At 37.1% G+C, this 24,124-nt stretch overlaps 1 protein-coding gene across 1 annotated transcript in view; it reads right to left on the bottom strand.

Moving 5' to 3' along the window:
- The window catches only part of CFAP43 (cilia and flagella associated protein 43), a 45,057-nt gene that overhangs the window by 8,472 nt on the left and 12,461 nt on the right, over positions 1 to 24,124 (bottom strand). Inside the window, exons 7-32 of the mRNA XM_051617098.1 lie at positions 23,375 to 23,437; positions 22,187 to 22,266; positions 21,340 to 21,471; positions 20,119 to 20,235; positions 18,950 to 19,030; positions 18,024 to 18,172; positions 17,194 to 17,297; positions 16,484 to 16,624; positions 15,088 to 15,257; positions 14,175 to 14,327; positions 13,610 to 13,740; positions 12,770 to 12,935; positions 12,086 to 12,199; positions 10,293 to 10,370; positions 9,518 to 9,643; positions 8,983 to 9,087; positions 8,141 to 8,257; positions 7,142 to 7,345; positions 5,578 to 5,784; positions 4,691 to 4,780; positions 3,866 to 3,943; positions 3,091 to 3,216; positions 2,455 to 2,574; positions 2,265 to 2,372; positions 692 to 778; positions 310 to 398 (exon numbers count right to left, since the gene is read on the bottom strand). Of these exons, the coding sequence (XP_051473058.1) occupies positions 310 to 398; positions 692 to 778; positions 2,265 to 2,372; positions 2,455 to 2,574; positions 3,091 to 3,216; positions 3,866 to 3,943; positions 4,691 to 4,780; positions 5,578 to 5,784; positions 7,142 to 7,345; positions 8,141 to 8,257; positions 8,983 to 9,087; positions 9,518 to 9,643; positions 10,293 to 10,370; positions 12,086 to 12,199; positions 12,770 to 12,935; positions 13,610 to 13,740; positions 14,175 to 14,327; positions 15,088 to 15,257; positions 16,484 to 16,624; positions 17,194 to 17,297; positions 18,024 to 18,172; positions 18,950 to 19,030; positions 20,119 to 20,235; positions 21,340 to 21,471; positions 22,187 to 22,266; positions 23,375 to 23,437 (3,136 nt within the window). The remainder of the gene's footprint in view (positions 1 to 309; positions 399 to 691; positions 779 to 2,264; positions 2,373 to 2,454; positions 2,575 to 3,090; positions 3,217 to 3,865; positions 3,944 to 4,690; positions 4,781 to 5,577; positions 5,785 to 7,141; positions 7,346 to 8,140; positions 8,258 to 8,982; positions 9,088 to 9,517; positions 9,644 to 10,292; positions 10,371 to 12,085; positions 12,200 to 12,769; positions 12,936 to 13,609; positions 13,741 to 14,174; positions 14,328 to 15,087; positions 15,258 to 16,483; positions 16,625 to 17,193; positions 17,298 to 18,023; positions 18,173 to 18,949; positions 19,031 to 20,118; positions 20,236 to 21,339; positions 21,472 to 22,186; positions 22,267 to 23,374; positions 23,438 to 24,124) is intronic.

Genomic DNA, 24,124 nt, shown 5'->3' with positions numbered 1-24,124 from the left:
TTCATCCTCTCAATCTCTTGCAAGGAACAAATAGGCAAGACTTCATCTTCCACAAAACAAAAGTTATGTTTTCGAGAACTGCTGATTACTTAGATTGCATTTAAAACAAATTGTGTGAGGAATAAGGAAATCTAAGTACTCAAAATAGCAAGCCTTAGTGTGATAGGAAATGAGCCATTGTTAACTATCCATTAAAAATCAGGCAGTCTCCTGATTACCAAAATAACACTATTGAAATAAGTAGCATTCCCATCCCTGGCACACAAGACATACTAGTATTTAACCAGATGGAATCAGGGGCGATCTTACTTTGGACGATGTTTGTAAAGCTGGTGAAGTTCATCAAGGAGATCGGCAGGTATGTCAGCAAACTCCTTTGCAAAACCACATTCCAGATTCTAGGAGGAAAACAGAAAGCTTCCTTATTACCACAATGTTATTTTTTAAAAAGCATCAACATGCTCATATCCTAGAAATAGCAATTGTCCCTTTTCCAAGCATTCCCAAGCATCACAGGAATCTGGACTATTTAGTAAATTATTCTATGCTCATACTCTCCTGTATGTGATCTGTGACCAGCAAGCTGACGAGAACTTATCCCATGCTTACAGTGAATTATCTTATTCTCACTATCAAGACACAGCTTTCATTTTTTATTTCTGAAACTCCTTGTGTTTGTCTAGAGTCTCACCTTCTCTTCAGCTATTGCAGTTTCACGGGTGCCTATGTAAGCTTTAATTTTCTTTTTTGTAGTCTGGATTGTTCTTGCAGACTTGATCTATAGCAAAACCAAAAGATTTCAGGAATGAAACTCAGCAGAAGCACTGAATGGCCATTCATACACACAGATGAAACTGATACTTTCTTATTTCTAGAGAAAACCTTGTGAGCTATTTTTACTCACAATATAATGCCTACTTGTAGATATTGCTAAAAGGTGAAAAGGTGCAAAATTGCTTAAGAAAGGAATAAATTTGTATAAGAAATGTACAAAATCTTAGAAGTTTTCTGTTTAAACTTGGAGTGTAAGTTATCTAGGTTGATACTTGTTTTCACTTACATAGAGATTTCCTTTTTCTTTCATGTTATCAAAGGTAAGAGCAGTCAAAACTTGTCAAATGCTGTTCAGTGGAGGGTTCTTAATTTTAGTAGTTTCCCTGTTATAATATTATAGTTCTGCTACATGTCAGGATACAAAACTCATTGGTTTTACAGAGGCTGTTTAATGCTTATAGTCCGCTGCGGAGAGTGTTTTGTTGTATTTGGCAGTTTGCACGGACCAAAAGATAAACCAATGGAAACATTTAGAAAATATATTTTGAAAAATATAAGCTGGTATATACACTTGGCCTCAGATAACTTTAAAGCTATCTCATCCTATTCAGTGGCAGGGGCGAGATGCTGACTTTGGAACCTTGCCCTGTATCTCACATCCAAATCTTCAACCACAGAGGTCTGTGTAGGTTTAGTAGGAGATCTGACATGGGAGGCATTAATATATTTTCTGTGAAGACAAAGTGAGCAAATGGGATCCTATGGTCCCAAGAGCCAGAACCAACCTGCAGGCTACTGCCACTTAGATCACCTGAGTCAGGCAGGTATTGGCAGGACACAGGAATCAGAACTCTCACTCAAAATTATTACTGTGGGCAGTAAACACTTTATTGAAATCCAGCGGTATTGAAATTGAGATCTACTACTTGTGCTCTCCAGTTGACTTGTATATAGTTTCACAGGGATGGGTAAATTCGTCAGGAGATTAAATTGATCACTAAGTATGTAAAAACTGTGTACTCTGTAGTATGTTCTGCTTCCATGGTCTGACACTCACATGCCATCTCTGCCTATGCTTTGAACTGGCAAACACAAGTCAGTGCAGCCCTGGCCTATATTGGACACCTCAGCAAAAAACGTGATGGCATTTCACACATTCTTTTGTGCATCTTTCTGTCATAAAAGCATCATAATTCATGCTTCCAGCTTCATACTGGATACTAAAATATATTACATAGAACAAACAAATAGCAGCATGTCGTTCTGAATACATGGATTTTTACCAAACAACTCCAGATGAAACCAGATGCATATCTACTAAAAAACATATGCATTTATAATGTATGTCACCTGTACAAGTTGAACAAAAAAATCACTGACCCTTTACATGGACAGAAAATAACTTATGGCAAAATTTTGATTTGAAAAGAGCAGTTTTCACAAAAAATATTACACATTTCCTAGGAACAGCATTCAAAACTATAACTTACTTTTTCTTTCTCCTTTTTCATGAGGAAATTATGAAGTCCAGCTTCTCTAGCATTCAATTCTTCATCCAACAGTAAAGTATAAACAAGATTTAATATTTTGAGTTCTTCCTGTGAAAAGATTGCAATTAAAAAATGTTAATATTCCTGTTGCAAGGAGGCAGAGATAAAAAAATAACATTCTTTCTGGTACCTGATAGATGACCATCTCAAATTTCACTTTCCTTTCAGAGAGTTTGCACAGAGTCTCATCAAAATTTTGGGTTGTTTCCTGGATGGAAGCTTCAAGTTCCTTCAATTCTTGTTTCAGTTCCTGAGACAGGGAAGGACAAGAGCAGCAATATTATATCTGGAGGCACAAAGAAGCTCTGATTTAGTATATCAGATGCTGGAGACTGCACAATATGGAACTGTATCCTTCAGCCAGGTCTCAGAGATTACTTGTTTGGAAAGAGAGTGCTGCCAGACTACCAAATTATGTTGTCCAAATACCACTTTGAAGGATAAATATGATGGTATTATTTGTATATGGCATCAGCTACTCTGGGAATGGAACCTGAAAAAAAATATTTTAGGAACACTGGTACATTTGTGAAGGAAAGTTACCTTTTGCCAGATATCAGGAGGTTTGGCACATAATAATTTGTGTAAGTAGAGATTGCCTTACTTTACTGTCCAAGCTAGGACTTATTTAATAAGCCACATGATCTTTGTTCTTCGTTTATTCTATTTTTTAGTGTTCTGTTGTAGAAGTAGCTTCTGAGAAGGATCAGAAGCTTTGGTCATGAGCACTGTGAACAAAACCAATCCTTTTCTCATTTTAATTTACCATTCTATATTCTTCTTTTTCTTCATTCAGCTCCTTGACTTTTTTCTCATATTCTCTAAATACTCTCCTTTCTTCTTCATTCCAAAGATCCTCAGACTTGGATATAAAAGGAGGTGGAGGAACATCCTGGAAGTATTAAAGACAAATATGCTTCAAAAGCAATACTAGGTTTCCATCAGCACTACAGCATGCATCAACTTTAATGAAATGTATTTCTTAGTGGTAAGTAAGGTACAAGCTTTAAGTCTAAGTTAACACATACATTCTGTTTCTCTGGTCTTTTCCTTGCACCAGTAGTTTTGGTGTAGTAATACCATGCTATTCTCTCTCACCTGCTTACAGGCATTCACTACTGGATCTTGTAAAATACAAGTATTTTGTAATCACACACACTACTGTCAGTACAAGATATATAACATGTTCTATTTCAGAACCCCAAGTCTAACTCCATGTTACTGTATACTTCTAAATGGAGTCCTAATTTTCCAAAAGATCAATTCCTGGAACAGCACTTGGGTTTGCTCTGACCTTTTTCTGTGACACTCCTTCCTCCACTACTGTACTATCTATCTTTGCTGAGTTAAATGGAACACAGTATTTTTCTGTAAGATCACAGCCGTGGATAATAGGCCCTTCCTCCAGCAATACATTCCTACAATTATACAGTTCTGTGACTTTCTTCTATTTTCTAGGCTGGTAATATTTGCTAGTTGAGTTTCCCATTTCCTTAAGAGCCCAAAGGCTACCTACATAATATGGCAGAAATTCAGCTCACCATTTTCAAGATGTCTTCCCTTTTGATTTCTAGCACTCCACCCATCATGTCATCAAGAGCACGCAGTCTCTCATTGTCCTGGGAATGACCAAAAGATATTTTAGGGTACAAAAGGAAGTGTAGTAACTGAAAGTTTTTGGGATGATAATAGGGGGTAGTTCACCTCTAGATCACCCATATGATTATACTGTGTGTCACTAGTACATTAGTGCTCTTCAGTGATATGTGTGAACTATGCTGAAAGTCTCAGAGGTTTTTCTGGTAGACAGATGTTCATATACCAAATAACTTACTACATCCTGGCAGTTTTGGAAAGAATACATAGGCATAGACTGCTCCTGGTAAATTGACAAGCTAGGATGAAGGAAGTGTAGTGTCACTGTCTTAGTCTGCTTCTTTTTGGGGCCATCTTAGGATTTTCACATTCATTTTGAAGCCAGGGGAAAGCATGATTTTCTAGTCTGACCCCTGAATAACATAGTTTGCTCGGTCAACAAACACACATCAAGAACAAAGCTCTTGATTGAGCAGTAGCCTGCATTTAGAAATGTGTCTAGTCCTCAGTCACCTGATATATTTTTAATTGCCACTAAGCAGATTGTTTAAAACTGTGAGCCTAACACTAGATCCTCTCTTCTCCAAGCTGGTCTATGTGGTTCTGACTGTAAATGGTAATAAGAGGGAAAAGGCAGATGTCACCATTACCAACCACTTTAAATTTATTCTCCCATATTACAGTACTGGAACACTGCAGTGCAGCATTAACTAAATAAGCCTAACCAGAGACAAAGGCCTATTCAGTAAAAAGGATACTATTTGAAGTACCGTAGAAGCGTTGCGCCTCTCTTTTTCAAGCTTAGCCAGCAATTCTGCTTTCTCTTTCTCTTGTTGAGTCAAGGATTTTTCAGCTTTAATCTGAAAGAAGAGAGTGAGGTTCGTATCAGGGTTCTTTTCTCCAAATGTGATCACATGTGGACTAAGAACATTTGGAAAGATGGTGCCATAGTAATTCTTAATGCTTTTTGTATCTGTGCTTCGTGATAATGTTTCTCAAGAAGAAAACTGTTCTTTTGAACAGCTCCAAAAGCTGTATTTAAAAATGCTAAAATACATACTACCATCATTTTTCTGATGTTAGTGTTTTGTGCATAGCTTTTCTGACAGGACAATAACCCGGACTAGCGGGAGAGAAGAAAGTGGGGAAAGACAGACCAAAGAGCAGATGAGATCAGTGGAATATACTGTAAAAGAAATACGGTGGGTTTTAATAAATTATAAATGGAATTCATAAGTACAGTGCTCACTATGCTTTAGTACCTAGATAATTAGTTTGAAACTACTTAGTTTGAAACTACTTAGTTTCAAAACAGTGCTCAGAGAAAACAGAGAAACCCTCATCTGTGGAAGTAATCCCTGCAAGCCTGGTTTGAATCTTGTAGTTGGGAACAGTGAGAATTTCAACCCAATTTATAGGCAATTAAAAACTCCTAACAGCAATAAATTAAGATTGCATAAATTTTGTTCATTTCAGATTGACTTACTAAGAGCTTTCTACCAAAAAAGGAAACCGAAGGAAAGCAAAAGAGTAAAAAAAGATAATTTTAAGTATGCAGACATGTCAATGTTAAGGCTTTTCATTACTGACAGTGTCTAGAAATGAGAAGAATTAGAGAACAGTCTTTGAGTGGGTGAAAGATTTCTTTTTCAGACACCTCTGAATCCTGAACAGTGAGTGCTCGCTCTGGTATCTCATCATCTGTGAGAGCTGGCTCCCACACTTCCATTTGGATGCCAAGTTGTGCCAAGATTTCTCGGATCCGCAGGTTTCTTTCCTTCACTCGTGCTACCTCCTGCTCCTTTTGTTGTGCAACTGCATCAAATTCTTCATTAAAAGCAGTTTTCACTTTGTAAATGATGTCCTGAAAAACCAAAAAAGCAAACTGTAATACTGCACAGGTCACATCTATCCATGATTTATATACCACTTCTCAAGCCATCAGAATGTTGAAAGTACTTGTATGTGTGACAAGGAGATAAACTGGTAAAGCCCTGTTGTGAAAATCATAAAGGCAGAGTTCAAGCTCTGTTAAATGGAGGTGGGCAGATTACAATTTTTTATTTTTTTTCCCCCCTAGAATTTTATATTCCTTTTCTTCTACACATTTGCCATTTGACAGAGACTCTGAGAGAAACATATGGCTGCCAAGATGAGATTAAAAAATTAGGCTGCCTTTCATTTGCTGTCTTGGCACTCTTCAGCTGAAAGAAAAAGGGGCTTCAAAGAAAAAAAAACATGACATGTTTGCAGTTTGTATTCCAATAAATATTTGTGTCCATGATTATTTAATTGATTCCTAGTATAATAATAAGTTAGGATGTAATAAGGCAGCATAGCAGATAAGGTACAATGTTGCTGGAAGAGAAAAGGCTGTGCTCAATGTCTGGTCAATCATCTACCTCTCAGCAAACTTACTGTTATGGCCAAGAACACTGAAGATTTATTTACACTTAGATACATAATGTACATCTTTAAAGCTGGATAGTGGAAAGACCTTGCTACATCCAAGCTTGCATCTAAAAGTGCTCCTTGTGTTTATTCCCCATCTACTTTAAACACTAGCGTGTATCTACTAGATTTTATGTATTATGCATAATCTTTGAGTTCTGTTACCATTTACAGCCTTAAAGAGCTCTGAGGAGGAAATTATTTATAGTGGTTTAACTGCTTAACAGTGACCTACTCTTGTAGATCATGTTCATATGAAGCCTGTTCTGTATCATGTTTACTAAACTGGCCAGGGTAAGAGAAGAGAGTCTAATAGTAACGAATAATAAATAACAGAAACATTGAAGACTCCAAATGAAGGGATGGTAAGACTGGAGAGAAAGGAAATGGTGTGAAGATCCAGCTGATCTTTCATTCAGCAGAATACGATCTGAAAAAAGGTCATGTTTTCACAGGGCACGTTGAGATAGGCAAGCTAGCTTTGGCAATACAAACTCTTAAACTGAAGCACCAGTGGACAATTACAGATACTGTCAAATTGGGTAACCAATTTCATAAAAACATTTTTCTTCCAGACCTGAACTGTGAAATTCATGTGGGGCTCCACTGTATTATGTGCATTTATCAGCAGTCACAGAAACTGTTAGATTTTGGGCATGCTAGCACTACGCAATGGAGACCTGCACAGGACCCCGAGTTTCTGTGACTGCTGTGAGAACCAACAGATGTGACAGCATCACTGCAGTAATAAAAAGTCAATAAGGCATCACCTTCAGTAATACTATCTGGTTGATTTTCTGCTCCCTGGTGTGCAAGTCCCACTGGGGGTACAGGACAGAAGTGTCTCCACCATACTGAGAGCTCAGACTTCCAATCGGGCTGTAAGATGCACTATCATCAGCCGTTACTTCTGCCTTCTCTCCTTCCTTAGGTAATACAGGCTTACACACAATCTCAGTATTTTTCTTTTGAACCTGAATACCACAAACATGATAGCTGTTAATTTTGTACACAATCCAGTGGCACATGTATGAAAAAACTCTAGAGGTTATATTCTGCAGTTAAGCTCAGTAATCAAAATAATACAAGTTGAAATACTTACACTTGGAATATTGAATCCATTTGATGGTTTTTCTGTACAAGAAAAGCATGAGCATCCTGGAGCACGTCCAGTGAGGGGAAACTAATACAATTAAGGATTTGAACCATCTAACATGCAAGGACAAGCTGAGAGTGCTTGAAACTGTTTAGCCTCAAGAAGGAGAAGGCTTGGGGGGATCTCAGTACTGTATATAAAAATATGATGGTGGGGAGTAAAGCCAACAGTGCCAGACTCTTCACAGTGGTGCTCCATGACAGACTGAGAGAAAATGGGTATACATCGAAACACCAGAATGCAAATTAAACACAATGAAACACTTTTCCTGTGAGGGTTGTCAAACACGAGAAGTGGTAGCCCATAGAAGTTGTGGAATCTTCCATCCTTGGAGACATTCCAAACCTGAATTGTTCTAGGAGGACTGGACTAGATGACTTCCAAAGGACGCTTCTAACCTCAGCTATTCTGTGATGCTCTACTAACAATACATTTGTTCTGAGCAAAACTACAACATTTCTTTCTTTCTTTCTTTCTTTCTTTTTTTTTTTTCCAATTTCTACAGCAAGAAAATGCACCTTAGTAATGTATCTATTTAAAGAAGGGTTCAGATGCCAACTCAGAACATCCTGTTCTGAAATGTCTTTGTACTGTACTTCAAAGAGATTGGTACCTTAAAATCAGTTGTCTCAATGTTTTTTAACTGGAGAACTTTCTCCAAAGCTTCCAGCTCTTCTTCACTACGTTTCTGCAGTGGATAATTCTTCACGTCAAAAGCCATATGGAAGCACTGTTCAAATTTTAAAAAATAACAAAAACCTAAAGTAAAAAGTTCTTCAGAATGCATCTATCAATTATATTGTTCAATATCTGAATGCTAAACAGTTATAAAAAGTTCTTAAAATCAGGAATAAAACTGAGGATCAGTTAGTATAGACAATGTAGTAAAAAAACATGAATAAGACAAGAAAACAGTTCCCTTTTTAGTACTGAAAATGGTTGGTTTAACATTTGCTATTTTGTTGTTGTTGTTGTTGTTGTTGTTTTTAAATACTTTACAGATATGGGCTCTTTATCCATGGAATTCAACCAGAACTAGATTTTTTTGGTAAAATTACTTAGTCTTTCACCAGCTTGAGATAATCCAGTATCATCAGTTTATGTAACTTCCCCCTGTTGAAAACAGGCAAAATGTGGGTTAAATTTTGCCATTAAGTTCTGTGTAGCAGAAGTCATTACTGATTGCACACAGAAAAGTAATATTTACCTCTCCTTTTAGCAACACTGCATCAAGTTCTGAGATGAAGGAATTAAAGAGCTGATTACTTGCTTATCAGCACTCTTACCCATCTTAGAAGGTAAAATGAGAAAGATCTGCGTGAGCTCTGGGAAGAAGTAATTTTTTCCCCATACCTTAAGCAAATCAGAAATGTGTTATACTTCCATTTATTTTGTCTCTGTACCTTAAGGTATCAAAAAGCTAATGCAGAAAATGAGTTAGAAAGCAGAGGTTACCTTAATTGCACATCCTTTTACATGCATGGCATCCCAGCACTCATGCTTGATGACATCCTTCAAGTAGCGGTTGGCTAAATTCTCCATCTCAATCTCGTTCCTCACCTTTCAACATAGAAAAAAGATACTAACAAGATGTGGAGCAAAATAACAAGATATGGGCAATTTGTGTTGAGTTACTGACATAAGCAGAAGAAATGAGTTACTAATCTTTCATCATCTTAGACTACATTTCATTATCTTAGACTATTGTAACTATGTTCTCCAAAAACTGTATTGCATGCTACTATTACTGAAAGGCATAATTTTATATTTTAAAAAAGCATTATAGAACTTAAGCAACTTGCCCAAGGCCAAAGTGTCAATTGGCAACGTCTGCCTCAGCATCTTCACCTGCTTCAAAAAGTGACTTAAAATGCTTTTTTAAGTTTTCCTGCTTCTCAGCAGTGAACAGCAACTTTGAGATCATCCTCTGTTATTCAATCATTCCTTTTCACTGCTCATTTTAAAATGTTCTCCCTGCCTTCTGTCATACCCTGTCCACTTTCTGGTCAGCCTCTGCTTGTGTTTTTTCCTGTTCTTCTAGATCCAGGTTGAACTCCTGCTGCTCCAGTTTCTCAATGTCTGGCACTTGCTCATTTTCATGCATCATTTTCTGAATCTGTTTTTTAAAAAAAAGAAGTATAAGGAATAAAAAGTAATTTGAATGTGAAGAGAGGAAATGATATTTTTAACACTACAGAACTTCATATCAGAGAATATGCTTTTAATTGCTTCCACTTTTCACCTTCTCATTGGTAGAATGTGCTGCCTGTAGCTAGTGACAGAGAGTACTACAGGAATAGCACTATGTGCAATCTGAAGGTGCACAAGCCTATGGGACCTGATGAGATGCATCTGAGACCCTGAGGGAACTGGAGCATGAAGTCACTAAGCCACTGTCCATCATATTTGAGAAGTTGTGGCAGTGTGGCGAAGTTCCCACTGACTGGAAAAGGGGAAACATAACCCTCATTTTAAAAAAGCAATAAAAGAAAGACCTGGAGAACTACAGGCCAGTCATCCTCGCCTCTGTGCTCAGCAAGATCATGGAGCAGATCCTTCTGGAAACTCTGCTAAGGTACATGAATAATAAGGAGGTGATTGGTGACAGCCAGCATGGCTTCACTAGGGGCAAATCCTGCCTGTCAAATCTGGTGGCCTTCTACAACAGGGTTACAGAGTTGGCAGAGAATGGAAGTGCAACACAGAGAGCAACTGGTGTCCAGCAAAACAGGTAAGCTGAGTTATCACCCTGGTGAGAAACTCACAGTTTTACGCAGCTTTTTAATGCCCATTTGCAGCTCTTCCTTCTGGTGAGCAAACCTCTGAGTCTCTTCTGTAATGATCTGACGTACAACAAATACATTGTTGAGAGACAAAAGTAGACAAAAATAGAAAAAAATATTGAAATAATCTAAAGAAACATCTGTACAGAAACTAGAATTCCAAAGGGATTAATAACTGAAACAGACATAATTCAATGGGATGATTCTTAGAATTGCGCAAGATAAAAAAATTGTACAAGCACATGGCATTGTAAACTGGTTGTACAGCAATAGAGCTTAAAAGAAAAAATATTTTAAAAGTAATTATAAGTGAAATTATTACAGACACACTGAAATGGGTAAATTCTATGTCAGAATGTGTTTTATATTCCTTAGATTTTTCACTGTCACTAAGAATGGGGCTCTGAGCAACCTGATCTAGTGAGAGGTGTCCCTGCCCATGCAGGGGGATTGGAACTAGATGATCTTTAAGGTCCATTCCAACTCAAACCATTGCATGATTCTGTGACTTCCAGTAGGGTATTTAAAGATACAAGTAAACTAACATCTGCTACCCATTCTGGAAACATACATTTTCTTTGCCCCTTAGAGCCTTGCTGATTAATCTCTAATAAAAAAAATTGCAATTAGTCCGCACCTCTGGAATTTGCTTTCTAAAATAAATTTACAGCTTTAAGTGGGATGATGGCAATTGATTGAAAGGAGGGGTGTATCATTCTAACATTGGATGGACTCTGTCCTCTAAAAGTCAGATGCAAATCTCTTTAGACATTAATGAGCAGCTTAACACAACCTATGACCACAATGCACCCTTCAACCTTTGCTTATCACCTGTCCCTAGCTGATAGTAATAGTCATGTGGTACTCATGTGTATGCACAGTCACATGGATTTGCCAAAAAATCCCAACAGAGACACCAAAACATGAATGCCAGCATAAAAGCAGGAGCAGTTACACATGAGATGGATGAAGGAGATACCACTTTCAGTGGCAGTATGTCTTAGATTGACTAACATTGACATGACACAGAAAATCATTCCTGAGATCACCCAGAAAGCCAGGATATTTTGCTATGTCATATCATTTAACCTCAAAAGCTGGACAAAATACACAGCTCTGGCTCATCTCAGAAAGAACCTCCTAGCATCCACAAATTCATATTTCTGGGGAAAAAAAATATTGATGCTAACATTAATGTAGCAGTTTCCAGGCTTACAAAGTGTGAAACCCCCTCTCTGCAGACAGTTAGATCTTTGATGCACTTTTACTTGTAAAAAGCTCTGGTTACATAACATACTCATCTCAACCTTAACTTGAAACAAACCTGAGGGGTTTTGTCATTAATGTAATATTGTTGAGTACTGATTTATCAGTGCCATAGAATTTGTTATTCTGGCCTTTGGGAAGAAGAGAGCACCTGCTTGGTTTCAGGTAATAATCTCCTGTGCAACTCTATTACTTTAAGAAAAGTCTTTATAAGTTTCTAAAGGAAGCCAATTTCTCTGGCAATTTTTTTTCTTTTTTTTTTGTTTACTCCTTGTGTAGAAATTGTCTTTTGGTCTTTAGAGCTCCTTTTGTGCTTGGTACTTTCTGTGATGTGTTTATAACCTTGACCTAGGATTTCTAAATGTCTAGGTTGCAATGCATTAAAGAGAGCACCAAGTGTTGGAAAAGCTTTAGAAACTAGATTCCTTTACAGCATATAATTTGGCACCCAAATAACAACTGACTCTTTAAAACTCTGGCTTGAATTAATACTTGTTCTACGAAAGTACCTTCTTTATTTTCTGACCCATCCATGACATGTCATCGGCACAGGCTGAATACAAACTGGTGATGTTTCTGTCTTCTTCTGTCACCTCTACACTGGAAGATTTACATGCTGCCTCCTGAAATTAAGAATGTATGCATCCATCTTAGGTACGTAGAGAGAGTGAGAGAGACAGAAATTAAATTAAAAATGGACTCACATTAGAAGCAACACCACCAAACTCCAGGGATTGTTAGAATATTTTTATTCTCTATCCAGTCCACAGATTTGATCCTGCAAACCCTTGGTATTATGCAACAGCTTTTGACTCAAACAGACTGACTGTACTAATCTTTGTAATCAGTGCTTTGCTTGATTTCAATAGAAAAATATATGACAAGTAACACACAATGAATAGCAGTAACATCACAATGGGAATGACACATAACTTCACATAAGGAGAAACTGACTTTCACAGACTTCTGTGGCTGAAGGAACCAATTGAAATATAAGATGTGTATGCCATTTTCCCAGAACTATTCAATTGCCTTGATAATACTATTCCACAAATTGATAATAAAGCATATTTAGCCTATCCTTAGGGGTATTCTACTTTTACAAAAGTATCAGAATTTATTTTAAGGGCAGTTTTTATCATGTGTAATTTTAGGATAATGATCAAATCTTTTGCCCCCATAAAAATAAACACCTTAAATGTATCTTCTGGAAGTGATTCTGATGTGGATTCTGGGTCAAACTGCCATTCTGCCATAGATTTTAAAACAGCATTTTCATTCGAAGTAGACTTGTTCAGTATAGCAAGAAGAGACTGCCAGTGACTATCAGCTTCCTGATCTTCAGTTTTCTTTATCTCCCTAAAAAAACAGAAAAGGATGTATGTTTAAAAAAATTCTTTTAAAACCAATTAATGAAATGTTTAAAAATGACTATTCATTACTTTCACATGATTCAGTACTGCTTGATTTCTAGAACTGCACAATTAAGTGAAGCTCCCACAGAATCAGAAATCCTGAAGGATGGATTATCCAGATTAGAAATATTGCTCTGGCAGAGTTATCTTTAACCTATCTACATGAGCATTTGTTATACCACAGAAAAGTGTAGTTTCAAGTGTCTTTTATTCCCAGTGTCAGTTAAGAGCTCTCTTTAGGCATGGTTGAATTGCCATTAAAGCTGTGATGTCTCTTAATTGCAGAGTTAAAATAGTATCTCATGAAATAACACCCCTTACGATTCCAGAGAGCTCCCTTCAGATGGTTTACTTGAGAGTGTTAAGAAGCTCAGTATGGGTAATACTTATCAGAAGATACTGTTACATCTTGTATTGCAACCATACCCCAAAAATAAGAGTTTCCATAAGCTAGGGAGACTGCCTCTATAGAGGAGTGATTTTATTTCTATCCAATTCTCCTCTTACTCTGACACTAATAAAAGGAAGTCTAGAATCACAAGAAGATGCAAGTAGTAGTCTGTCAAGATCCAAGAATTTACACCATCAGTAAGTATTGGTCTGACACTTTATACATACTTCCATTTCAGACACACCAGGGTGCCATCATTTTCACCAGTCACCAGGATGAATTTGCCATCCAGCGAAAATACCATGGATCTGATACCCCCTCCTTGATAAGAGTGACAGTGGTTTTGAGCAAGTATATCCTAGAAAAGTCATAGAAGCAGTATCAGTTAATAGAATTTCTAATAGAATGTCTGTAAATTACACTTTATTTTTTAAATAAGAGTTAATCCAAAACATCAATGCAAAGTACATAAAAAACAAGGATTGAGGAGTTTATAATTTCTGACTACAGACAGGGCAAGTATCTAATGTATTGATTTTGCAGGAGATAAAGCATTGTAGTAAAATTTACCCTAAGGTTTACTGGAGACAAAAGGAAGTAGTTTGTATGATTGTATACACATGCATTATAAAATCAATTGTACTATGTAATGCTGTGTCACTTCATGTTCAACAAAAATGTTTGTGGAACACTTTTGCTTCAAGTGAAGCAAAGGTTACAGTGAAAGAAAGTAGCTTTCACACCTCTTTCTCATGTAAACCAAACAAATCCTGTGCCTGGATGCCCACCTACCATTGTGGAAAGATGATAGATGAACAAAACACCATCCCTTGCTGCTGATGCTAGCCACTGGCTGTTGGGTGATAAACAGAGGAAACCTGATCCAAACTGATTGCTAGGAGTCCTCTTTTCTGATAAAAATACTGATGCATCTTCCAACATATTCTGCCGAACAAACAAAATGTTAGTAGCAGTTCAGATGATGGAAATATCTATGCCATTTTGAGAAGACCAATGATAGCTTTTGTGGGTTATCAGATGTGTTGCAATTTAAAATGTTGGATTACTGAGCTCAGGAAGCAGTATCATTGCTATGCTGCTGATTTGCTTCCAATGTCCTCAAGAGGGTCTGTGTGCAATATGTTTGGGCCTGGAGTTTCTTGACTTAGAAAGTACTGGACTTGCCAAGAAGACTCACTTTTGGAATTCACCTCCTTACTTGACCTGACTCTTAAACTGAGGGAGACCTGCAGAGAGCTCCATTTCTTCACAGGCAATGACAGAGGCTTCCGGAAGCATCCACTACTTCATTGCAGGGCAAGGCCAGGCTCTGTTTGTTTGCAGTTGTGTATACACATGGGAGTCATGGGCTCACTGGCTCAGCTCCTTCAATAGCTGGGTATTCAGGTTACTCAGCAGGTTGCACAGAAGTACAGTTCCAATACAGAAGCTACATGTCAAGTGCCTGCAGGCTGTGTCAGTTTTAAGAACCACTATTTGGCTTTCTCTGTAATAGAACAAGGAGACTGATTTTGCCAGGTTACTGAGCAGGCGAGACAATACTGAAACTTGATGTTTATGGATGGAGTAGGTATTTTCAGTGCAGAGAGGATATTTTAAAGATAATATCCTACTATATTCTTTTCACCTACAGCCTTTGTTCGCTGATATTTAACCACCACTCAAAGCAGCTTCAGAGAATTACCTCTTGAGAGAGATGGTATCTGCAGATGAAAGGTGCACAGGTACAGTAGCCATACACAAGATTATCCTTCAATCTGACTGCTGAGCTCAGAGGGCAATCCAGATCATACTGCTGCTTTTTAATGGCACTAGCATTAAGCACTCCTTGTTCATTAACATACTTATCATTATCTAGAAGATTGAAAAAATGAACAGGGAGGAACAGGCATCACTACCATTAATACAGGTGCTTCACCTATCAAGTAATGATGAAAACTAATCTCAGCAAGGAATGGGCATGGTGGGAATTTTCAAGGAGACTAGGAATTAAGATACCTAGTTTTCACACTGACTCAGGGTTATGCTGATGTAGCACACTGCAGGGAAGACAGAGCTCTACTAGCTCTAAAGAAGTACTGGAAACAGTTTAACTACAGTGATGTGACACATTAGTATATGCTAATTTACCTTGCATCTTGGCTATTATGTAAGCAGTGCTAATTAGACTGCATGGAGGTTCATGTCATCATTGCATTCATCTAAAACTTGTTTTAAGCATCTCTGCCACAAAGTGAATGCAGCTTGAATGTCATTGCTTAAACACTTAAGTTCACATCTTCAAAGGGGCATTTTAGTCTTTTTGGTTTACTAATTTGAGCTTTAAAGAGATATCTGAATTGAAGACCGATAGAATAACTGTAGTTCTTAAGCAACTTTAAAAATCAATCCCATTTTATATCTAAAATTTGGTACAAAAAAGCACCCAACATTAGCGAATACTTAAAGAAAATACTAGTGTCATTGAAAATTATTTTTTTTTAAGTTTGTAAATTCTAAAGCCTTTTAAAATTTACACATAAATAACTAAAAAAATTGACACTAACAGATTTACAGAAGTTTTCTCCACAAAAGGCTTTATTTATCACTTGCAAATAAAGTGAGCAAAATGCTATCAAAACATACTTATGTTAATAAGTAATACAGGCTGCCTTTTTCTGTAATGTGATAGATTGAAGACTTCTCTGAAATGCCAAACTGTGTGGATTTGGCAGCTCTTGGGTGGAAGGGACATGAAACTGGAAGTGCATGGTGACCCTGCCAACCCTGCCTCTCCTGTGCTGAGGACACCAAGCACAACATTAGCGTGCACTCTTTCTTAGTTAAGTTAATGCATTTAAGCCCTTTCATAACAACTGAATTGGTTTCCTAGCAGTTACAGAAAGTGCCCCAAATCAATGCATTCCTAGAATAGAAGTTTTAGATACTACTAGAATATCAGACACAAATAAAAGTTCTGTGATTATTCATGACACTCTGGTCCATTTTTTTATTGCTTATAGTACTTCTAAAATGCTCTAATATTATTACTGTGTGTTCTTGCCTTAGAAAAATATCACAGTGTATATTTCAATTATTACCTGTTGTGAGTGCTGAAGACAGACAAAAAACTTCCAGTCTTGCTTGCTGGACCTCTGCTACGTTAAGAAGTGCCATCACTTCAACTAAGTCGTTCTTGAAGTCAGAAACTACAGAAAGACCCAGAACTTCATCTGCCAACACTGAAGAAGATAGGAAACACCAAAGCAAATTGTTACTGAATAATGTTAACATTGTTTTTACTAAGATGCCATCTGAAACAAAGCAAGATCCCTGTTCAGAACATATCCCAGCTCAACCACACAACAGTCCCCAGGTTGAAGATGTCTTGGGCAGATATTTATAACAGTAGATTGCACTTGGCTATCACAACCTATGTTTTTTTTTGTCTTGGTTGTCATATGGTGAGCCACCAAAGTCTGAAGTTCTTTGCCAGCACTATTACTTTTGTGCTGAAGTTATGATCAGTTGATCAGCCAATCCATTCTCTTCCCTGTAACTTACACATGCCCTGGAAGCAAAGTAATATTGGTGCATTTGCTACCTAAAATTACTGAGGAAAAAAAAAAAAGAAAAAAGATTGGCTGGGACGAAATACAGTTGGGAAATAGGTGGGAAGAATATGTTTAGTCTTCCTAAAAAAAAGGGAGAATGAAGGAGAGTGGCTTCATCTGACCAGCAAGTATACTTAAAATACAGGGAAATATACAGAAAATAGTGAAAACACAAGGTAATTAATGTTGTTACATACCTACATATCCAAGAACCTGGAACAACTTTGAAGGCCGGGAGTCTAGAATAAAGATATGTCCTTCTGTAGCTCTGGCAATGAGGAACTGGCCGCTCTGATCATAACTGGGGAAAATATAAATGCAAGCAGGAAACAGTTCAATACAGTCAATAAAAAAGACCAAATAATTCCATTCCCATTGGACATAAACACAAATTACATTTCAGCTTCTAGCTTTACACAGTTAGAGCCTGATACTAAGCCCAGTGCTGTGAGTGAAATTTCTGAGTGGGTGATCAATCTAAAGCTAATGATACTCCACAGAGGTCTATGTTAACAACATTATTAAATCTTTAATTGTAGTTCATTTAAAAAACAAAACAAACTACTGTACAGGTTTTGAATAGACAAGTCTTGGTTTACATTGATTCCATAACTGTAAGCAAATCAATAATGAAAAATGTTAATAAAAGTCCACCATATAAGAATGGATATCCCAAAGGATTAAAATTAATTTCACAAAGCCTCAAATTTATATTCAATGAGAAATAACCCTCTAAAACATGGAATAGGGCACAACTACTGCATATGGTGATCTGTCAGCAAGAAACTTGTACATCAGTATAAGTTTTCAGTTAAATCTTCTTAAAATACAGGTTTATTATAATTCTCTCATATAAATCCTGCTAATACTCCTCTTGCAAGCAATTTAAGTTGCAAAAACCTGAAGCTACTAAAATATTGTACTTTGTTATTTTTTAGAATAAAAACTTCAATATTTTCTGTTCAACTAACAGCATTACTCAAGCAACAAACTGACAATATCCCTGCCCTTGTTGCTACATACTTACTGCAAAGACAGCACTGGAAATTTGGAAAGAAAAATTCTGTGAACAACCCGTGGAGCTTCAGCATTGGTAACATCAAGGAAATAGATCTGACCTCTGCTGGTCCCTAGAGCAACACTGTTGGAGGAGGGACAGCAAGCCATAGCAGTTGCCTAGTTGAGAAGTAAAATATATTTAACAGTTCCATATCTTTTTAAATATTATGCTATATGTAAGTATGCTATTTCTTTTACTATTTAAAATTCCCTAAAATTTGGAGAAGAAGTGCCAAGTGGTTTACAAAAAAGGATTTGAGAGACAACATAAGTATTTTTACCAATGCTCTGTATCTACATTTTAAAAGCTAATTCTGCACTCCTCAGGAAAAAAAAGCATTATGTCCACTATCCAGAGTGAAAGATGTTCCAGCTAAATAAAACAGTGAGTGCTGTATTATGGTACAGCTGTTATAGAAAAGGACTTTTTCCTTTCTATATCAGATTTCAGGGGTTTAATGCACCTTAAATCAGGACAAAACATTAACAGTTTGAAATACGTTTATCAACTCACTTCCTAAATCCTGTTTTTCAGATCAGTCAAGGCATTTAGTTTCTATATGCCTGAAACTTTTCCCTTCAGTTATGACACTCATTACAAATAAAAATTTAATCATTAACATAATAAGAATATATTGTTACTTGAAAATATATGCTTAAAGACATAACACTAGGACATCAGGTTGAAATGTTTCCTCTGCTTTATATCTTTTTAACCAAGTTAAATCCATACTTAGTTCAAGGAAACATTCTGAAAGAAATCTTTTAAATCTCTTTCATGGGTTGTTCAGAGACACTACTGATCCAAATCCATGGAATATTATGCTATGAATTGAAAAATACTAAAGGAAATTTTAAGTATCAGTCACTATATAAGCTCCTGGTTACATGTACCTCAATATCAAGGTTTAGCTTGCTAAGGCAAGTTCCATCTTCCAGGAACCAAACTTGTACTTCACCTGAAATTGTTACAGACTGTTGAACAGAGAAAAACATAGTCAAAACAGGATGGAATAACGAAATAGTCTGGAAGTGACTAGTGATCTTCCATATAATATAAATTCAACTGTCCGAGCATAGCAGATCACTTTTTTGCTTGGAATTATCTTGCTTTTCCTTTAAGTCCTGTTGCTGGAAGATACACCTACCTAAGGAAAATGTTTAATAATTTTGGTGAATTGCTGCAACTACAGGAATGGTCTTGAGGCAGAATGAGACAATCTAGGGCAAAATATGTAAGCTTGGTCAGTATCAGCCCTCCCACCATTAGACAGCAACAGAAAAACCTGCTTACAGTTTTCTTTGCATAGGAAAGGGCTTAAGGAGGGTTCTTGTCTTCTCACACAAAAAATATGATAATGATTTCTCATATCCAGGCAATTTTATAATTCCACAGTGAAGTACGGCTAGAGATCAATCAACCCTCACATTACTCATTCAGAATCAGGTAAAATTTATCATTCTCATGCTAATGACAAACAAACAGATTCAGCAAACCTAACTGATTAAGATCCCAGGGTTCCTAGGCTGGCTACTTGAAGAATTCATGGCCTGGAGATGAATCAGACTTGCTGACTAAAATATATGTCTTGAAGGAATCAAAGACATGGGAGGAAAGCAATGGATTTCTCAGAATGAACTGATCCATAAGCAGGGCTTTCTTTGACCCTGGTCTCAGGACAGAGGTCTTTCAGGCTGTTCCAGTTTGTGGTGAAGGCTGAAAAGATCATGAGGAATTTCTTGTTCCAACATCTATTATCTGAATTGAATCACCTTTTGCTAAGCTATGCTCCTGAACAATAGTGAGTCACACAAATCGACAGCAGAACCAGTAAGACATTTTAGCAGCCTGTGAATTATCCACCCTGCTTTCTAGGGGCAAGTTCTGACCCTCTTATAGGCCATACCTGAATTAATGCATTTACTTCCTTAATGTGAAGTTACACAACTGTAACAAATCTGAGAACAGTCCCAGTCTCTGCAAGGCTTTTGGGTTTGTGTCTTAGCAATGTATTGATTGAAAAGAGCCATTATTGTATATAGGAAAGAATAACATTTCTTACCACACAGTACTTATTCCCTGGAGTAAGAAAATCAGCTGCCAGAAAACAACTACTGCATGCATCCAAGAGTTTGACAGCTTCTCTACTGTGGGCAGGTTTGTAAGTGTAGACTGTCCCCTGACAAATAAAGAGAAATACTCCATCACTGAGATAAGAAAGTTTTCATTAAAAGCTCTCACAGACTTCAACTAAAAAAATACCCACCTTTCTGAGCTTCACTCTGTAAAGTTCCATATTTTACTCTAAAATGAGGTAAAAAGTGCCCAGTAGAATTCAGCTGAATTTACTGCATTATATTAAATTACACTAGCTGAAGATCAGGTTAGTTCATTTTAAAGTGGTGCAGCTCATCACATTTTCAAGAAGTTTGTTTTATTTTTTCTCAAAATTGCTTTAATTAAATAATTTAACCCCACCCTACTTCATATTACTCCAGGTATCAAAACAACATGAAACACAAATTAAATTTTAAGCTTTAAGATATACTTTTATCTAAAGATCTCAAAGCCTTTTAAAACAATAAGTCATACTGACAAAGACTTTAGAACTCATCTACTCATTTTACAAAAGGAGAAAGAAATCAGAGACAGAATGTGCCACAAGTTACCATTGCACTGCTTTCCTGAACACAGAATCTCTTGACTGACACACACTCTATAAAAACATTTTAAGAGGTTTAAAAATGTCAATTTAAATTATTCAAAGTCTGGGAAAACAGGTGGAATTTGAGGATTTGGGAGCCTTGTGTAAGATTTCTGGACATCAAGCTGTTCAAGTAAAGACCTAGGTTGCCAGACAAATTTAGGTACATGTACAGAACAAGTCTGTAGCCCCAGTAGGTCTGATGCACCCAAGATACACTTCTCTTACTGCTCAGGCACACATCAAGCCTAGAGCTCATGCTCAGCAGGTTCCATGTTACCTGGACACACTGGAGACCTTGAACACATACATACTCCACTGTATATACCCAAATATTTGTTTGGAAATCTCAGCATTAGGCACTTGATAATTCACCAGCTGTAGGAGACAACTGTTCTATGTTTAATTAAAAGTCATTCCAATCTTCCATGAAAAACACAAGATGGACCAAGTTCACCTCTGATACAATTTGTTGACTTGTGTGATTACACTACAGACATTTCATACTAATAGTATCAGCATGTATACAGAATCACAGGAACATCCCATTACATAATGCTATTCTCTCAGATGTCATACCTGGTCAGTGACAAGCAGGAGTAAGGTGTAATCAGGAGAAAATATCAGGCTGGATATGGGTTGTGAGATATCAGCACAGATTTTAATCTCATACTGCCCATATTTGATGTGATAAAACAATAATGTGCCCTCCTGTGCAGAAAAGGACAAATACACATCAAGTCTAGGTCATTTATTCTACCCCACTCTGAACTGAAAGAGCTTCTGAAATTCCCTAATGTAACAGTGCTTAACTGGATCCCATCACTAATGGTCTCTTTTGCCTTTAGTATATTTAAATTCAAAGGACTCTTACCCTGAATAATAAATCTATTAAAAAAAGGTGTTCTTTAATACAAATCTTAGTAACAGTCCATGTTTGATAACAACAGTCTCTCCCATCAGTCAGTACTAAAGATTTCATATTGATTCTTCTGACACAGTATAAGAATTTGCCCTGCTCTTAAGCAGTAAGGTAAAATGGCATTGTCAGTTTTGGTTAAATATTGAGTTAGATTTAACACAAAATGATTTGGCAGTTCCTTGGACATCTTGTCTCATTTCTTATTTTTGTCCATCCTCCTTTACTGTTCCTCTAGAACGCTGTCTTTTGTTAAATATAGGATTGTCCTCTTCTGTTTCTTCTTTTACTACAAAAATTAGGTATCTTCCCGTCCTGCTCCCTTGCGATTTCTTGTCTTAAGCCTTAACAAAGAAAGTATAAACACCAGAGGGCCTTTATAGTTTTGCAGCCCTCCACTTTTTTCTAACACCTGTGTTTGCAGTGAACTCTGCAAATATACTCCATTTGAAGGTCCTTTGATTTCCACACATTAAGAGTAAGTTAAAGGTCTAAAGGATGCCTTACCGTTCCAGCTGCGTACAGTCCCTCATTACAAAATGCCATGGAAAATAAAGCTGGGTTTTGCAGATCCTCTGGTTTGCCACCTGACAGCACAAAACCAACACAGAATATCAAATGTATCTTATTGTAACAAGGCATCTCACCTTCAAATTTGGGATGTTTTATTATTTGTGAGTAAAAAGGCTATATGGGCAATGTATTTTTTTGACTTTTTGGTGTGATAATGAAAGCGAAGGCTGGTACACGTAACTTGAAGTGACAGTATCACTGTGGTCTGATGAACTAGAAATTAAGAAATCATCTGATTTTGTAAAAGCTGCTAAATAGCCACCTTAAAGTTTGTCAATAACAGAATCATAGATTCATTTAGATTGGAAGGGACCCTAGAAGTCCTCTGATCCATCTTCCCACTCAGCAGAGCAGGAACCAAATTCAGAACCAAATTCAAAGTTAGATCACGTTGTCCAGAGTCATAACCTGCCAACGTCTGAATCTTCCATAGTTTTTTTGGGCAACTTGTCCCAGTGTCTGACTACCTTCACTATGAAAGTTTTTTTTTCTAATATCTACCCAGAATTTCTGTTGATGCAAACTGTGTCCTTTGCCCACCAGGCTCTGTCTTCTCTGTAACCTTTCCTTAGGCAGTTGAAGCAATAGTAAAATCCCCCATTTCCTCTTCTCCAGGCTGAACAAACATGGTTCTCTCAGCTCATCTTTGTATGGTATGTGCTTAGACTCTGCCATAATTTTTGTGGCCCTGTGCTTAACTTCATCCATTATGTGAATCTATGTTTTGTACGATAGACCCCAAACCAAAGTGTTTGAAACAAACCTCTAAATCCTAACTCAATGAAATAACGAGTGATTGCAGTTCAAAAAAAAGTTACTGAAACTGAGCAGTAGGGATCCTATTCTAGCATCACTTATTCCAATTTAAATTAGAATGTACAGAAATTATTTAACTACCACGGTTTCTACTGAGGCTGTTAACCTGTATGTCTATTAGCACAAAAGCTGTTAATCATTTGTGATGTAAACATGTAAAAGATTGCCATCCATGTGCCTTACAGAGGCCAGCATGAGCTGATTTTATTCTAACCAATAGCTTCCAGCTGCAAGCACATATTATCACTCCCAGTCATCAGTGGTGCTGCCTAAAAATCTGTTGGCTTGATTTGAACATGGAAATACCTTTCTTTTTCTGTACTTCTCTACGAGCATACGACACCACATCCAAAATTTTACACAGGTATTCTGCACAAAAGAAAACAATTTATAACGTCAACCTTGTTTATATGTTAACATTGCAATAGAAGCCAGTGATATTTCAGTCTAATGAACAAAAGGCCAGGTTCAGTACACTGAACAAAAAATGTGCATTCTTCCCCAATATCCACCATTCCTGTCATTTATGTAACTGAGCAGGCACAGTCTTTCTGGGATTCAACTTACAGCTGTAAAAAGGAGATAGCAATACTTGGCATGGAGAGTGGTACAGATGCAGATTTATCTGTCTTCTAATGATAAGTTCTGGTATTGTTGCCTAACCATGACTCTTTTTTAAATGTACTTACAAAGGAAACCTCAGTCAGTCTGAAAAACATGCCCAAGTGTTGTGGCTGCTCATGATTGTTTGCAACACCATAGTGCTAGGGAAAAGCAGACCTGACTGAACCAGTGAACTTGATGTGCACAGTAGGACTGACAACTGCCATCCCTGCAAAGGACTATAGGGTAGAGGTTGCCACCGCCAGGACACTTTGGGCACAGAAGGGTAGCATTTGACAGGCAGTAGAGGGGAGACCTCAGGATTCCCAGAGTAAAGAAGGCATGGAATGGGCTGCTGTTGCTGGAAAACTTTAGTCAGTCATCAGCCTGACAATATCCCCATAAAAAAAAAAAAAAAAAAAAAAAAAAGACAAGTGGGAATACATATAGGGC

The sequence above is a fragment of the Apus apus genome, chromosome 4 (assembly GCF_020740795.1).
Source record: "Apus apus isolate bApuApu2 chromosome 4, bApuApu2.pri.cur, whole genome shotgun sequence".
In the NCBI taxonomy this organism is placed as follows: Eukaryota; Metazoa; Chordata; class Aves; order Apodiformes; family Apodidae; genus Apus; species Apus apus.
The sequence above is the reverse complement of the archived record's forward strand: the minus strand, read 5'-3'. Positions and strand labels throughout refer to the sequence as shown.